This window comes from Aethalodelphis obliquidens, unplaced genomic scaffold, assembly GCF_003676395.1.
Source record: "Aethalodelphis obliquidens isolate GAN/ISIS:26980383/991018 unplaced genomic scaffold, ASM367639v1 scaffold30, whole genome shotgun sequence".
NCBI classification, from domain to species: Eukaryota; Metazoa; Chordata; class Mammalia; order Artiodactyla; family Delphinidae; genus Aethalodelphis; species Aethalodelphis obliquidens.
Window position 1 is genome coordinate 9,415,550 of NW_020837974.1, and position 16,320 is coordinate 9,431,869.

General features: G+C 57.2%; 1 protein-coding gene across 8 annotated transcripts in view; it reads left to right on the plus strand.

Moving 5' to 3' along the window:
* The first annotated feature begins 4,398 nt into the window (after nt 1-4,398).
* The window catches only part of ELN (elastin), a 32,685-nt gene continuing 20,763 nt past the window's right edge, over nt 4,399-16,320 (plus strand). For 4 of the 8 annotated variants that reach the window (XM_027126153.1, XM_027126154.1, XM_027126157.1 and 1 more), the window contains exons 1-4: nt 4,401-4,783; nt 10,976-11,026; nt 12,000-12,026; nt 12,877-12,909. In XM_027126153.1, the coding sequence (XP_026981954.1) occupies nt 4,702-4,783; nt 10,976-11,026; nt 12,000-12,026; nt 12,877-12,909 (193 nt within the window). In that variant the 5' untranslated portion in view covers nt 4,401-4,701. Of the gene's footprint in view, nt 4,784-10,975; nt 11,027-11,999; nt 12,027-12,876; nt 12,910-16,320 lie in introns of all 8 variants that reach the window. The other 4 variants (XR_003437025.1, XM_027126158.1, XM_027126156.1 and 1 more) reach the window with 2 other exon arrangements.

The following is a 16,320-nucleotide window of genomic DNA, read 5'->3' on the forward strand; positions in this document are numbered from 1 at the left end:
TTCATCCATGTCACAATGATGACCACTGGCCCCTTTGCACCCCCAGCCTGCTCCCGGCGCCCCAGCCTGGGGGTTGCAGAAATCCTAGCCCGCCTCCCCAACTCCCAAACCCCGCTCTGAGCACAGCCTGTACTTCCCTTGGGCTGATCCCGTGTGATGAAATGGGATTCCGTGAGTCGCCCAGATCTGCAGCATATTTACCTCCAGTGAGGTCTGCTGAGGAGGGCCCAGTCGCCTTTGGGGAGACCGAGATGCTAAGGCCTTTCTCCTCTCCTGCCTGAAATGTTGGCTCTGGGCCGAGGCTGCCTGGTGCCCCTCAGGAGGAGGCCGCCCCCTCTGGCTCGGTCATCAGCATGGTGGCCTCTCCCCTGTGGTGTGTGCGCCTCAGGCCTCCCCCTGCGGGCCCTCAAGGACTTCCCTTCTTCCCTCTGTCCCTCACCCTCATGCCCCATCCCACCTGTAACCTTTTAGTAGCAGGAACCACCCTCGATATTCCCTCCTCGCTTGTCCCAAGTCGGGCTCATCCCCACCAGACCCCTTGTGGTCTCGCCCTGCACCGTCCACCCTGCAGCCACTGGCCACATGTGCTTACTGAGCACTTGAAATGTGAGTAACCCAACTCGAGATGTGCTCTGAGTGGAAGCTACGCTCCAGTTTTAAGACTTAATACAAAAAAGAATGCAAAATACATCATGAGTAATTTTTTATATCTGTTATCTGTTCAAGTGATAATCTTTTAGATATATTGGGTTAAACATAGCTTATTATTCACATTAGTTTTACTTATGTTTTCTTTCATTTTATGTGGCTACTAGAAAGTTTAAAATCAGAGGGGAAAGCTCGGACTTCATGTCCGCAGCTGTGTCTCATGGATGAGAGGGGACGGGCCAGAGGTCCTTCACTCTGCCATCCTGCTAATTCTCTCTTGTAGCGTTTACACTGGAACCTACGCTACCCAACCAGCATGCATTTCCTGCCCAAATCTCACTTGGGTCCACATGAGAAATTCATGTTTTCCCCTATTGGTATAACCTGGACCTTATTTCCTGTGGGACCACCTGGAGGGACACTCACCCACACAGAGGTGTAAATGACTGACAACAGTGGCCCCCTCACTGGGAGGGACCCCAGTAGGGGTCCCAGGTCTGGATGACACCCAGCTCTTCCCAGCCTAGCCCAGCAGCGCACGCTTACTCCCTCTGGTCCAAGGTCCCATGCACACAGCGCATCCTGCATTCAACGGATAAAAGGACCATGTGAAGACAAGGAAGAAAACAGAAACAACACCTCCCGGGATTCTGGAGCTCTGTCCATACCACCAGAACTCTGCCCACATCTCCTGGTGTGCACATCTGTGTTTGTCATCCCATACTCTTGGACAACGAGGGAGACGGAAATGGGTCTGTCCTCAAACTGCCTTCAGTGATGGCCAGGCCGGTCAGTGGGGGATAAGATAAAGCACGAAGTTCAACTCAAGAACCATCAGAGAGGTTCCAGGGGCAGGGATGCTGAGGGGCACAGACCTGGAGGAAGCTGAGACCAGGGAACCTCAGCAACAAAGGTCTAGCACCTAGCCCTCCAGGACAAGTCCAGGCTGCTGGGCAGCAGCTCCACCAGCCAGAAGGAAGGAGGGCAGCAGAGCAGTGGAGTCGGGTCAGGCAAGGCCTTGAAGGCCGTACTCAGAAGACTGGACTTTATCTGAGAGGCAACTGAGGGTTTCTGAGCAAAGCAATGACATGCTGAGAGCCGAGTGGAGGCTGGGGCTCCTTTTTTTCTAAACGGCTACACCTGGAGATGCTGGTGGACAGGGAGAGCCTGTCAGTGACTCACCTGGACGCCCAGGAGCAAGTGGGTGGGTAATGCTTGTCAGTGACAACAGTAAAGCCAAGCTCCTCCAGCACTTGGTGCACCAGGCAGTTCGACATTTATGACCTTATTTAATCTGTACAGCTATGCGGGAAGGTGAGCACTGAGCAGTTGAGGACTGTTGCGTTTCTTGAATGAATGAATGTTGGTCTAAATTCTAACCCCCAGTCCTTACATTATGCATCGACTGCATTGGGCTAAATTGCACTGAATAATCAGTCTGCTGGGTTTGATTCTGAGTTGAGGCCCCCTCTTGAGGTGTACAGAAGCCTTGTCGGATATGAGCTCATGGAGCTCCTGTAAGACAGGATGCTAAGGAGAAGGGGGGATGTAGCTGGGGGACAGAACACGGGGCCCTGGCCCTGTGGGGAGCGACCTGGCCCAGCAGCCTCAAGTCTATCCCTGCAAGCGCCCCTCCACACCTCTCCTGATCCCCACAGCAAGCCCTCTCCCGCTGGCACCAGCCTCTCTCCCAGTCCTGGAATTAATAAAGACTGAGCAGACTGCGGTTTGAAAGTCTGAAAGCCGGTTCCTGCCCACGTCACTGCTCCGAGAGAAATGGGGCCCAGCTTCTCCCCAGAACCCCCTTCCTCCCCCCTCCCCAGGAGGGGGCAGGCACGCAGATGCACCCCACCCCTCCGCCTCCCCTCCCTTCCCCCAGCAGGCACAAGCCAGGCCCTGAGCCTCAGACCCTAACCCTGAGCACCGCTACCCGCACCAACAAGGGTTGGCTGGGGCTCATAATCTCCGTGAACCACCCCCAGATCACCACCAAATAACACACATAGGAAGTAAGAGCTGCACACTTGCTGTGCACGCACAGCTTCAAGACAGCTCTGCTAGCATGCGTGCCCTTCCAAACTCTTGGAGCAGCTGCCGCCTGAGACCAGGGAGATGAAGGGATGGTCCAGGGTCCCAAGGTGACCCAGCATAGAGCCAAGCCTAGTACCTACACAGGAGCGGTTCTTGCAGAACTGATGTAGTTACGGTAGCGCTACAGGACTGGGACTAGTGTACAGAGCGTTTGGATCTGCAGACACAGTACGGAAATACATGACCACATCTTATCCATCTTTGCAATAACCTCCTAGGCGGGAATATTTATCACCATTCGACAGATGAGGAAGCTGAAGTTCTCTGGAGAGGTTAACCGGCTAGAAAGTGCTAGAATAAGAATTTAGTCCTAGGTCCTACCGAGTCCAGTGCCCGGCCTTTGGCGTCTGCACTCCTGGCTGCCCCTGCAGGCCCTGCAGGCCCTGCAGACTGCTTCAGCGCTCCTGGCTGGAAGAGGGGTCCTTTAACCCCTTTCCTCTGACTTGCGGCTGTGTCCTCCTCTCATTCTCCATCTGGGTGCAGGGAAAAGCTCTCAGAACTCATGGCCTTGACTTTTCCCCCTCACAGGCTGTGATGAGGGCAGGTACCAGTTTCCCTCTCCTATCCTCTGGCTCCCAAATTTCTTCCCCACTTGGGTGAGGCGGCGTGACCCCCTCGTTTCCCACCCCACCCCCATCCCCCAAATCCCTAGGGTCCCCATACCGCACAGTCAGGCGGGAACAGCCCGAGTCCTTCTGGAAATGCTGGTCCCTGTTGTTTTAGCTCAGGGCCGCCCCCTCCTGGCCACCAAAGGAATGTCAGCCCGGGGAGTTCTTCTGGGGCAGGAAGAGAACCGGCAGTCTGGGGGCTCCTGAGTCTGGTCTGGGTGCTAGGGATGCTCAGCATTGGGACAGGTGGGGGCCAAGTGATAGAGGGGGGCTGGGCCACCTATCAGTCTGGATGGGCTCCCCAGCCCCCCGGTTCTCTGCAGGGCACCTGGGGTCCAGCCTGGCCTTCAGCACACACTGTGACCTCCACAGGCCTGCATGGGGCTGCACTTCGATCCCTGACAGATGGAGCCCCTGTGATGTGTCAGGGTCTCCCACATGGCCCCAGATGCCCTGGGGAATGACACCAACAGAGTCTTAACCCCCAGGCTATTCTGCCCGCAGCCCCTTGGCCTCTGCAGCCGTGGATCCCAGACTGACCCATCACACCCTCCCCAGCTTCAGGCAGGAGGCTGTGACCTTAGCCCACAAAGAATGGAGCCCTGCAGCGCCTCAGGGTCCCCCTTCCTTTCCCCAGGTGCCCCACGGGGCAGTGCCAACATGATCTCACCTTCCCGGCCATTCTGCCCACAGGCCCTCGACCTCTACGGATACTGGCCTGGGCCCTGGACCCCTGTCCCCAGCTTTGGGCAGGGCTGTCTCTTGCCAGGTCTGGGAGTGCTGAGGGAGTCTGGAGGCTGGGGTAAGGGCAGAGGCACGGGACAGCTGGCCTGTCTCCCCACACTGGGCCCGGGGCCCAGCCGCAGGGGCGGGGGCCTGGCCACTGAGGCCTTGGCTGGGGCCGGATCTTTGGCCGGCCTGCAGGGCCCTCCCTCCCGTTTCCTCTCCCGAGGGCTGTCCTGGCAGGGGCCCCCCTCGCACTTTCTGGCGGGGAACGGGGCCAGCAGTGAAAGAACAGCCACAGAGGGAAAGCAGGAGAGAGATGGGGGAAACTCTGTGTGTGTGTGTGTGTGAGAGAGTGTGTGTGTGTGTGTGTGTGTGTGTGTGTGCACGCACGTGTGTTTTAAGGAAAAAAGCCCACAGTCCAGTCCAGTCAGACCCAGCCTGGGAGGCTGTGAGCCGGCCTTTCGTAATTGCCCCCTCCCCGCGGCCCCCTCCCCGAGGCCTCCCCCTTCTCCCGCCCTCCCGCCCGCCCTCTCTCCCTCCCTCTTTCCCTCGCAGACCGACAAGGCAGCAATTACGCTTTGGGGATAAAACGAGGCGCAGAGAGCGGGCTGGGGCATTTCTCCCCGAGATGGCGGGTCCGACAGCTGCAGCCCTGTGGCCCGGAGCCCTCCTGCTTCTGCTGTGTATCCTCCACCCCTCGCAGCCTGGAGGTAGGCCTCACCCTGTTCCCTGACGTGCCCGCAGCCCTCGGGCCTCCCGCTCAGGTGGCTGGACCGACGGACGGACGAGAGGAAGCTCTTCACCCCCAGCATCCTCCAGGGGGTCCCAGGCAGGAGCCCCTCAGCCACTGGATCCTTGGAACTGCCCCTCCCGGGAGCCAGCCGTGCTGAGCAGAAACCTGTCACACGATCGCCCCATAACTCAGGGTGGCCCCAAACCAGCACCGGCTTCTGCTGCCCCAAGAGGGCTGATGGGCCCTGCTCTGTCCTGGGGGGTCTCCCGGTATGGGGGTCGCGAGCATGCTGGGGAAGGGCTGACGAGGTCCCGTCGGGTCTGTGGGCACCAGCAGTTTGCACACCTGTGGACCTGCCGAGTGTGCGCGTGTGCCCTGGGGGCAGAGGACCTGGGCTGGAGGCCAGCTCAGCGGCAGTGAGCTCTCTGACCACAGGTTCCTTGTCCCCTGGGAAGTCAGGACGCGCTCGGAGCAAAGTCAGGGTTAAGTTGATTATAGGGTTGCGAGTTGGAAAGCTGCCGCTGTGGTCTGTCCCTGGTGAGGAGGGCTGGGAGCATGCATGCAGGCGTGTGAGTGTGTATGTGTGAGTGTGTTACATGCTCTTGCACAGGTGTGCATGTTGTGTATATGCCCAGACGTGTCACCAAATAGAGGAGGAGGTTTCTGTGAGGGGATGAATGTTCACAGGTTCATCCTTGGACAGGGGTGTGTGTGTGTGTGTGTGTGTGTTTGGGAGGAGGGGTGCTGTAGGTACGTGAAAGTGCCTTTTAGCATGTGTAAAAGTCTGCCACCCGACAGGCATGTATACGTGGGAGAGCTGGTGTGCAGGTGTGTCACTGGGTGTGGTTTGTCACTGTGCGTGTGAGTGTGTGTGTATATGTGTGGTATGGGACACAAGCGAGCACAAGGAAGCTGGGGAAGGTATCCGTCTCCTGGCAGAGGGAGAGTGGTGAGCGACAGGGGCTTGAGTGGACCTCAGGGCACTGCTGGGCCACCTGGCCTTGGGTCCCGAGGGTACCCCCCCCAGAGCTGCTAGCACCTGGGGGGACCCTGGGAGTGGCCTACCAGGGGTCCCTGACGGTGCTCCTGGCCACAGGAAAAGAGAGGTGCAGGCAGCCTCACGAGCCTTTGGTGGGGTAGCCTGGGTGCGGTCTGGTTTCCGGGAGAGTCTTCCTCGCCATGAGAACCGGCCCTTCAGTGGCGGCCAGCGTGGGGAGGTGCACCGGTTGCAGCAGGGCCAGGCCGGAGGGCTGGAGCAGGGGGCTGGGCAGCAGCAAGGGCTCCCTCCATGAGATTGACCAGCTGGGCAGGACCGCTGGGAGCAGGGGCTTCCTGCAGAGGTCAACTCCTGGGTCTGGGCGAGGCCAAGGGATGGTGTGCACCCTCAGATGGGGCCCGTGGCGGGCAGCGAGACAATCCCAGAGGAGCAGCCGCCCCTGTGCCCGAGAGTAGCAGCGCTGGTCCTGTCTGATCCTCCTCCCTGGAGTTTGGTCCCCGAACATCTGCCTTCCCAGAGAGAGCTCCCACCTAGAGCATGATGGTTAGTCCCCACTGGAGCCCTGGGAGTAGAGGATTTTTATCGACGCTTTTCTAATGGGGAGACTGAGGCTCAGACAGGCTAAGGCAGCCCCAGGGGGATTAGTACCAGCCAGCTCTCTGCCCTGGGCCAAAGATGAGGTGGCCAAGGTCCAGGTTCTGAGCAGCATTTGGGGAGGGGCAGGCTGGGGGCCAAGTACTCTGGGGTGGGCCTGCCCTAAGAAGAATGCATCCTCAATGACCGGGCTAAATGCTCCGTTGGTCCTGTTCTTCCTTTGCAAACATAACTCTCAGCTCTGTCCCAGGTGGTAGAGTAGCTGGGTCCAAAGAAGGGGTGTGTGAACTGATGATGTCTTCTGGGGTTGGTGCCCAGAGCCTCCCAAAGGAAGTCTAGAGAGATGGGACGTGGGAGGGGCCCCCCACCCAAACACATATGCGCACACACCTGCCTGGCTGTCCTGAGGGAACCCAGCTTCCCCCCACCCCTCATGCGTTCCCCAGTTCCAAAGAACCGTGTTGCCAGGGGAGACAAGGAAGGGGCATCCCGGGAACCTCTGTGATGGTAAAAGTTGTTTAGACCCATTTAAGATGGGTCAAAAGTAGCTTTGATCAGCTGCCATGAGAGAGAGAGAAATTACATCAGTTATAATCGGGACCAGCTGCCCCAAACCCCCAGAAATTTTGTCATTTCGGTTTTGGGTGTTTGTTTGTTTTCTTATTTCGGAACTGAAGACAGTTTGCAACAGGGATTTTCAGCCCTGGCTGCATAATTGGAGTTTCCCGGGAACTTGAAACAATTCTGATGTGGGGTCTCACCCAAGAATTCTTGCTTTATTTGGTCTGGGGAGGGACCCAGACCTGTAGGTCTTGTAAGAAGCTGCCCAGGTGACTGAGGCGCCTCTGGGACCCTGGACCTTGGGGTTAGGGGGTGATCCTGCTCCAAGTTTGCTGGGGCCAAGGCAGGAGGGCAGACGTGTCCGGGGGAGGGAGGGGACAGAGTCAGTCACTGGAGGATTGTTTTTGAAAAACGCTTGGCGGCCTTTCTCCGTGCAAACGACAAACAGCTTCGTGTGGTCTTATCTGCGCCCCAGGCCGGCCCCCTGGACTTGGAACTGGCAAAGCCCCCTGCCAAGGCCTGCTGGCCTGCTGCTTGCTCCCAAACAGCCATCTCCCAGATCTTTGAACCTAGATCAAAGGATCTGGAACGCAGAATGCCCTGCGTGTGATTGGGGTCAGATGCGGTTCCTGGGCCAAGCACTTCATTTCTCTGACTCTTGGTTTCCCTGGCTGAAAAATGGGGAGAAACATCCCTGCCCTACTTACTGCCTAGGGCCAGTGGGAGGCTCCAGCAATGAACATTGCAAAAAAAATAAACAAATAAAGCATCAAGTAAGAGGACTGTGGGAATGCAAATTTTAAAAGCTGTATATTCTCTTATTCAGAATTTGCTATCTTGGACTGATCAACCCTTGTAATTCATGCGCGTTTATGAGGTTTAGTTTTCCCTCTTGCTACTCATGCCACGTTTTGTCCAGTGGGGAGGCAGCCCGTGTGTAAACAGAGATGCAGTAATGGAGGAAGCTGACAAGACTGGGAGAGGGGGTGGCCTAGAGGAGTCCCAGGAAATCCAGAAAGGCTTCCTGGAAGAAGTGACATTTGAGTTAGACCTTGAAAAAAGGTCAATGTTCGAGGAACTTCTGTGGATGAGAGGTGGGCCTCGGTCTTTGGGGCTCTGGGAGGCAGACCTAGAGAGACAGAGGGGCAGATTCTATCTCAGTAGGAGGAAGATCTCTCCGCAGGTAGAGCAGACAGCATCGGGAGGTGGGAATTTGCCTGTCACTGGAGGCGTGCAAGCAGGAACACAATGGGATGTTTGCAGAAGGAATTTCAGCCCAGGCCAGAAGACAGTTACGATCCCTGAGAGTATAGGATCATGATTCTAAGATGCAAGAGACAAGTTCCACCCTGGGCTAGCCGGTGAAACAAGCCAAACCCACATAAAACAAGACAAGTATGCTCCAGGCCAACTGCTTTGGGCCAGATGAGCAGTGAGAACCACAGGCTCAGAGACGGCAGGGGGAGAAGCTGAGCCCAGTCTTGGTGGAAGGGTAGGACTTGGATAGAGGAGAGGGCATTCCTGGCAGGAGGAACTTCTCAGGCCAAGGAGGGGAGGTGGGAAGGAGGATGCCCCTTCCCATGATGGGGCAGGAGAGGAGGCTGCTGCCTTTCGAAGGCCTTTGATCAACTCCTGTCTTATTCTATTGTCACCTCTCCTGCGCTTGAAGAGAGGCCAGGCGTAGATCCTTTACACCCACTAAGCCTTCCCTATTTCCTCAGTGCAAAATGGGGATCAGAACCCCTGGCCCCCCAGGCCGTCATGGTTCAGGCACGGAGTTTGGCAAACACTGTTGGGATCTGAATCATAGGGGTGGAGAGTAGGGAGAAGAAAGAGCTTGGGACGGAAGAAGCAGAAGGAGCTGGCAGGCCCAGGAGGGGCCTGGCCACTGGTCAGGGAACAGAACCCCAGGAGAGGAAGTGGGGCTTCAGCCAGGCCAGCCCGAGGTGGGGGGACCCCGAGGTGGGGAGACCCTTAGGCTGGTTGGGGATGGAACAGGTCAGACCAGACCCACAAGCAACCTCCTTGCCTCCCCTCCACCTAACTCACCCATCCTTTATTTATTTTTTTATTTTTTTAATTTTTTTTTTGGCGGTACGCGGGCCTCTCACTTCCGCGGCCTCTCCCATTGCGGAGCACAGGCCCCGGACGTGCAGGCCCAGCGGCCACAGCTCACGGGCCCAGCCGCTCCACAGCATGCAGGATCCTCCCGGACCAGGGCACGAACCCGCATCCCCTGCATCGGCAGGCGGACTCCCAGCCACTGCGCCACCAGGGAAGCCCTCACCCATCCTTTATTGAACACCTACTGTATACCTGGCCTTAGGCCATGTACTGTGCAGTGAAGTAGAAACAAAGTGTCACCTTTTTTTTTAAGCGTTACCGAGTGCCAGGCCCAGGGTAGGACAGGTTTCTTGAACTCTTTGACAACTCGCAACAACCTGGCAAGGCAGCAGTTATCAGCCCCACGTTGCTACAAAGGAAACTGAGGTTCAGAGAGGTTAAGTGACTTGCCTGAGGTCACACAGATGGTAAGAAGTGGCACAGCCAAGATTAGAGGCCAGATGGGTCTACCCTGAGCCCCTTGCTCCCTCCACCCACCATGTCGTTCCTGCAGTCTGCCCTGGAGCAGAGGGTTAGAGAGAGAGAAAGGGGAGGAGGAGAGAGGCTGAGGCAGAGAAAGGCCTGGAGCACAACAGGGAAAGGCACATAAGAGACAGAGCTCGGAGCCGGAGGCCAGAGCCAGAGAAGGCATCAAAGGCCTGGGGCGGACCATGTGTGCACTTGGCAGCCGACGACAGGACCCAGGCGCTCATTCCCAGCATGCCCAGCCTCCTGGGGCCACTGCCCTGAGCCTCTGAGGCTCTGAGCAGACTGCTTAGACACTCCAGGCCTGGATTGCAGTGCCTGGGGGGCCTCAGGCCCGGGGGGGGGGAGGTAAGGGGGTGGCGCCGGGGCTTTGGCACGGGGTGGCCATGAGAGCTTGGCATCCTCCACCCTGCTGGGTCATGGTTTAGGCTGACAGAGCCCCGGGGCCAGCAGGCCAGACGTCTGCTGGGCACACTGCGGAGCTGCCCGACACTGTCCCCCAGCCCAGTCCGTGCCCCATTCGGCAGGGTGGTGCTGGGGCCCGGGCTGGGGCACCGGCAAGGCGGCTTGTCAAGGCTGGGGCCGTTCTGTGGCGGTGCAGTCGGGGCCTGGTGTGCTCCAGGATTGTCTGTTGCCATGACTACGTGCAGGCTGGGTCTGGAGCCCTGCATCACAGCGTTCCCCGGTGAGAGCTTCACTGGTCCGTGGGGACTGAACTCGTGATCTGGGCTGGGCAGACAGCCCCTGGACTGGCCAGTGAATTAGCTTTTCCTTCGGAAACTATTCACTTTGCTCATTCATGGTGTCCCCCTCTGGGCCCCGGCGCCTCCTTAGACAGCTCTGTGTCAGACGGCCAGAGCACCACCCAACCACTGCTGCCCGGTGGCTGAGGACGCGGACCTCACGCCGTCCTCTCAGCGTGGGAATGGCTGCACTTTTGTCGGCAGCAGCCACAATTCCTTACCGCTCACTGTCACGGTCCGGCCTGCCCTCACACAGCTCTGGCCCCTCCCGTGCCGCTCAGGGCTAGAGAGGCTTGGCTGCCCAGCAAAAGGTGCTCAGACCCAGCCCCATGCCAGGCTCTCTCCAGGTAACGCAGTGCAAACCGTTATGCTCAGAGGAGTAGCCTGGCTTTGAATCCAGGCTCGATCTCTTTCCGCCTGTGTGACCCCCCCACCCCCGCACATCCCTTAACCTCTCTGAGCCTGACTTCACATCTGTTAACATGAAGATAATAGCCCCTGCCCTTCCAGCCTCCCCAGGCCATTTTGAGGAGCATGAATGAGAAAATGCTTTGTAAACATTATTTGCTTAGTCAACCTAAATTGCTTTGCAGACACGCAGTATTATCATCATCATCATTATCTTTATCATTAGCATGCTTTTATTCGTTCTGGCTAATGGGGGACTCTACCTACTTCATTCCAGGGGTCCCAGGGGCTGTTCCTGGTGCAGTGCCTGGAGGCGTCTTCTTCCCAGGTAATGTACATAAAATTGTCACACTCCCAGGTAAGACAGATGGTGATTACATTTGTGAGAGATGCACATTGTGACACTGCAGAAGGGAAGAACATTGGCACACCTACCCCAGAGGACCCATAAGTTACTCCTATTTTAAAAAGCAGTTACATGATGCTATTTTACAACTATTAAGAGCACAAAGTTTCTGAAAGATGAAACGCAATGCTTGTGAGACTGTCGGAAAGTGACCGCCTCACCGATCCCTGCTGTTTTAGTCTTCGAACCATTCACCTCACTCTTGGAAACCCATTCAAAGGAAATAATTGAGAAGAAGAGAAAAAGAACCATCTGCCCCAAGGTTCGTAGGAATGTTCCTTGCAAAAATGCAAACAAGAAACCCACCTGACTGGAGGGTGTGATTAAATAAACTTATATGATGCAACTACTAAAAATTATGAATATGCTGTCTGTCGGGTAACATGGTAAAGTGATTCTCAAGTAAAAACAATATAAAAGCAAGGACTAGGTGCGGATGGAGATTGGGCCCCCTCCAAAAAAAGAAAATGGGCAGAATATTAACTCAGTGGCATGGTGGGGGGTGGCGGGGGGCGTATTTTCTTTTTTTAACATCTTTATTGGACTATAATTGCTTTACAATTTTTCTTTTAATTTAGAAAAAAGCATAATGTCTTAAAGTAGATTGAAACGTCAAACCTAATATTTTCAATACTTACAACGTGTCTGAGTGTTCAGAACCAACGTGGAAGTGAGGGCAGCTACCAGCACACCCCCAGGTACACACAGGCACACAGCTGTTTCCCCGATGAGATGGATGAGGAAACAGAGGCTCACAGAGGTCAAGGCTTGCCTGAGGTCATATGGCTAGGCAGCGGTGGATTTGACCAGGGTCAATGGATGGCTTCCTGGCAGGGACCCTGATGGTCCTCTCTCTCTCTTTCTCTCTCTCTCTCTCTCTCCCCCCTCAACACAGGCGCTGGTCTCGGAGGCCTGGGAGGAGGTGAGCTCAGACAGCAAACTTGGTTCCTCAGCGATGGGGTCTGGGTCTCACTCTAGTCCACATACGTGCTCAGATCTGAGAACCTCAGAAGGCCCAGACGTTAAGGGACCCCTCATTTCACAGACCGAGCATCCACTGGGGAGGGATTTGTCTAAGAACTAGAACTCACGAGTCCCCTAAGCCCCTCCCCCTGGCCTCTTTCCCTGAGGGCCCTGCCTTCTTTCATATTTCTTTCTTTTTTTTTTCAAATTAATTAATTTATTTTTGGCTGCGTTGGGTCTTCATTGCTGTGTGCGGGCTTTCTCTAGTTGCTGCGGGCGGGGGCTACTCTTCATTGAGGTGCGTGGGCTTCTCATCGCGGTGGCTTCTCTTGTTGTGGAGCACGGGCTCTAGGTGCACGGGCTCAGTAGTTGTGGCTCGCGGGCTGTAGAGCGCAGGCTCAGTAGTTGTGGCGCACAGGCTAGTTGCTCTGCGGCACGTGGGATCTTCCCGGACCAGGGCTCGAACCCATGTCCCCTGCACTGGCAGGCAGATTCTTAACCACTGCGCCACCAGGGAAGTCCCTCTTTCATATTTCTTTTGATCCTCAGTAATATCCCTGCAAAGCCAACTGCGCGGGAAGCATCATCCCCTTCAGAGGCTGGGAAACAGTGTGAGAGAGGGTAACCCCAAATCAGGGCCAGAGCTGGGCTTCCCACCCAGGCATGTGGACACTGGGCTCCCAGCAGCTCCCTGTGCAGAGGGGAGGATCATTCCTCACCTCACAGTGAGACCCCGCAGTACCCTGGGGGATCGTGGTAGGTCAGGTGGGCTGGGACTCCCCATTTACCACCATCTCTTCCCTCTGCAGCACTGGGCCCTGGAGGCAAACCACCCAAGCCAGGTAAGACCGGTGGCCTCAGAGCACTGAGTGAGTGCCGACGGGGTAGGGGAGGGAAGGGTCCGCAGAGCTGTCAACCCAGCCTATGGACAGAGGAGGGAGGGAAGCGGTGGGCAGCAACAGCCCCTCTGCCCCCTAGTCAACCCCACCTATGACCTGGCTAGGGCCAAGCTCTGGGGCATCCAGGGTCAGGAGGCTGGAGGCAGCTTGCTGTCCTCCATGTGCGAGGGGTGTCTGGCACCTACCCTGCAGGTGCCTATGTGCCTAGCTACCCTGACTGTCCCCTGTGCACAGAGTCCCAGAAACAGCCCTGGTGCTGGAGTCAAAGGTAGGAATTGATGTTCCAGTGGCCACCAAGCCTGTGGGCTCAGACACAGATGGTGGGCCCCATACTCTGCCTGAATGGTCTCTGACCACAAACCAAGCCCTCTCTTACTCCAGGCCAAGATCCTAGATGTCCCTGTCCTTAATGACAATCTGAGCCCTTATCCTGACCCCAGGCTGAATCTTGACCCCAGACCAAACCCTGAACCTAACCCGAGGCTTCACCCTGACCCTGGCCCCAGATGAGCTTCCTTCCCAGGCCCCTTCCAGCTGTGTCCAGACCAAGGAGTTTTCCAGTATGAGGATGTGGCCAGATCTATCCCGGCCTTGCCCGTGGGGCTTGGATCTGCCACTAGGGTCCACCATCAGCTCCAGAGAACACACCCCCAGGAAAGAGGGAGGGCGGCTTCCTCCTCCAGGAGGCCCTGGTGGATAAGGATCAGGTGGGGGAAGGGGCGTCTCTGTCCGGATTTATGGCCCTAAGAGCATGAGACGCTTCACATGCAGCCCTGGCACCCCCCACCCTGATCTGTGTCTCCCTGGCTCTGAAGCCTGGGACTGCAGGACAGTTTGCATGTCCAACAGCTCTTACGAAATCCAGATATTCGATGATTCAAGTGCAAGTGAATCTACAAGACCCAGCTTCCCCTTCCCTGCAAGCCCATCTGCGTTATGAAACTACAGGGCTGGGGCCAGCCGAGAGAGATGCAGGAGGGCAGGAGGTCTGGGCAAGGGGTTTGCTGGGGTCTGTTGGGGTCTGCAAGGCTGGAGCCCTCGGGATTCACTGCTTATCCCGCCTGAACCTGTTTCCTATCTTCTCGGAGGGGTGGGTGATCTTAGCAGGGTCTTTGACGGCAGAGAGAGAACAGGGAAAGGCTAGATAAACAAAGGTGTGGAATTAGGATCGTGCTTAGCTGTGAAGACCCAAATGGTAGCGGTCGTGACTGCAGAGCTAGAACAGGGATTCATTGATCCCACTGGCAGCAGGGGACACACGGCAGGTTGTGATGAAACACCGAAGAGAAGACTGTGAAAACTGCATTCAGTTGCAGTTGATAAAGTGAAGCTTTTATTGATGAAAGATTTAGTTTAGACTTCCAAAAGAACTTCTGGCTCAGGGTGAAGGCGTAGACCGAGAGGAAAGTCAGAGCATCTGCTCATGAAAAGGGGCTGGACTCCATGACCTCCCTGAGGTCATCTTTCAGCCTTAGGACTCTGAGCTACAAAGGCCTGGACAGGGCCACAGTGCCCCCCCGACACACACACAAAGGGCAGCTCCCCACATCCGGGCAGCAGGGACGCCTGGGCCTGCCCAGATGGGATGGAACTGGGCACAGACAATGCAGGTCATGCTTGGGAACAACTAATCCATTGGCGAGTGGAGGGTGGGTGGCCTGGCAGCTGCTCCACCTGGGCCTCGGCCGGTGGCCCCGCCTGGGCTCTCAGTGGGGGACCAGGCAGCTGGGAGCCAGCCCCACCTACACCCCCAGCACCGGCTGGAGGCCAGTCACCCACGTGAGAGAACAGGGGGGAGCAGAGGGGCCACCCACCGGTCACCCTGGCAGGCTGCAGACGCTCTGCACCCCCTGCCCACGAGCCCTCTGGTCCCAGGAAGGTGGGGAACATGCTGGCCGTTTTGTAAGTGGGGAAACTTGAGTCTCAGAGAGGTGAAGTGACTTGCTCTTTCATGCAAGGAGTAGCTTGGGACAGCGGGATTTGAATCCAGGGCTCTCCGACTCCAGGGGAGAGAGACGGTTGGGTAAGCCAGGTCCCCGGGCAACCAGGGAGTTCAGCCCCTCTCTCCTTCGCCCTCTCTCCTCCATTCTAGGGGCTGGACTCCTTGGGGCATTTGGGCCACGTGAGTCCACAGGAAGGAGGGCATGTAGCTGGTCATGCTACAGGGTGGCCCTGGGACCAGACAACTCTGGGGGAGCATGGGACGAGGGCAGATGGCCGCACAGGGGCTGCATGTCCCACCCCACGCACCCAGCCTCTTCTCACTTCCTGTTCGGTCCCCATCCTCTCCTCCCAGCCCCTCTGCGGTAAGGAAAGGCCCGAGCGTGTCCGCTGCCCTGTTGGAGCTCAGGACACAGGCCTGGCTGGAGAGAAACCCCTGCCAGAGCTGGGGAGGGGCAGGGCCCGCAGCCCTGGGAAGTGGACCCAGACACACCCCACGCCCAGCTAGACCACACCACACCTGCCCGGAAGGGAGACTGGCCGGAGTCAGAGGCCCATCTTACAGAGGGGCTAGCTGGGTTTCAGACAGGCCAGCTCACAGAAGTAGGAAATGGGGTCGGGGGACCACACCCAGTGGAAGCTAGGTGGACTCTCCAGGGCTCAGCAGCCCTGCATGTTTGAGGTCGGTCCCCAGAGGGGCCGCCCCTGAGCTTGGAACCCTGGTGGCCGGGACTGGTGCTTGTGGGAGAGATTCTAGCATAATTGGAAACAAACCCAGCACGGTTGTGAACTCCAACCTGATTGCCCATCGGTCCTGGCCAAAGCCGTGGAATGTCTCCTGGAGGGGGAAAAGGAGAGATTGAGCCCAGATGTGGGAAGGAGAGAGCCAGAGAGACCCATTCGGCTGTTCATAAACATTTTAGCATCTGTCTGCAGGCAGGGAGGCTCCCGGACTGCAGGGCAGGCTAGACGGATGGACAAAAGGGGCTCCAGATACAGGGGAGAGGGCGTGGCCTGAGGCAGGGGACCCCTGCGAGGAAGCCAGTGAGAGGCCCGGGGTGGGGCAGCTAACGTGGGAGCAGAGCAGGGCCCGGCCTGGGTGAGATCTTGCCGGCAGCTCATGCTCAGCCCCAGCCCTCACAGAAAGCCCCTCTGGGTCCCTCGTTAGGTGGCGGGCCTTCTAAGGGAAGTGAGGTCTGGTCAGGGCGTGTTGTACGGAGTCAGCACAGTCAGTCCACATGGCACATAGCTGCTGGTTGCTAAACAGCGGCTGCTACTTCATCAGATCAGCCCCTGAGCACCAAAGGTTTGAGTCCAGCTTAGGGCCCTGAGCGGCCACACGCCGACCACAGCATTGCCAGGGTCCCGCCCCTACTCCACGAGACCCTTTCCACCCTGGGCCCAGGAGTGATG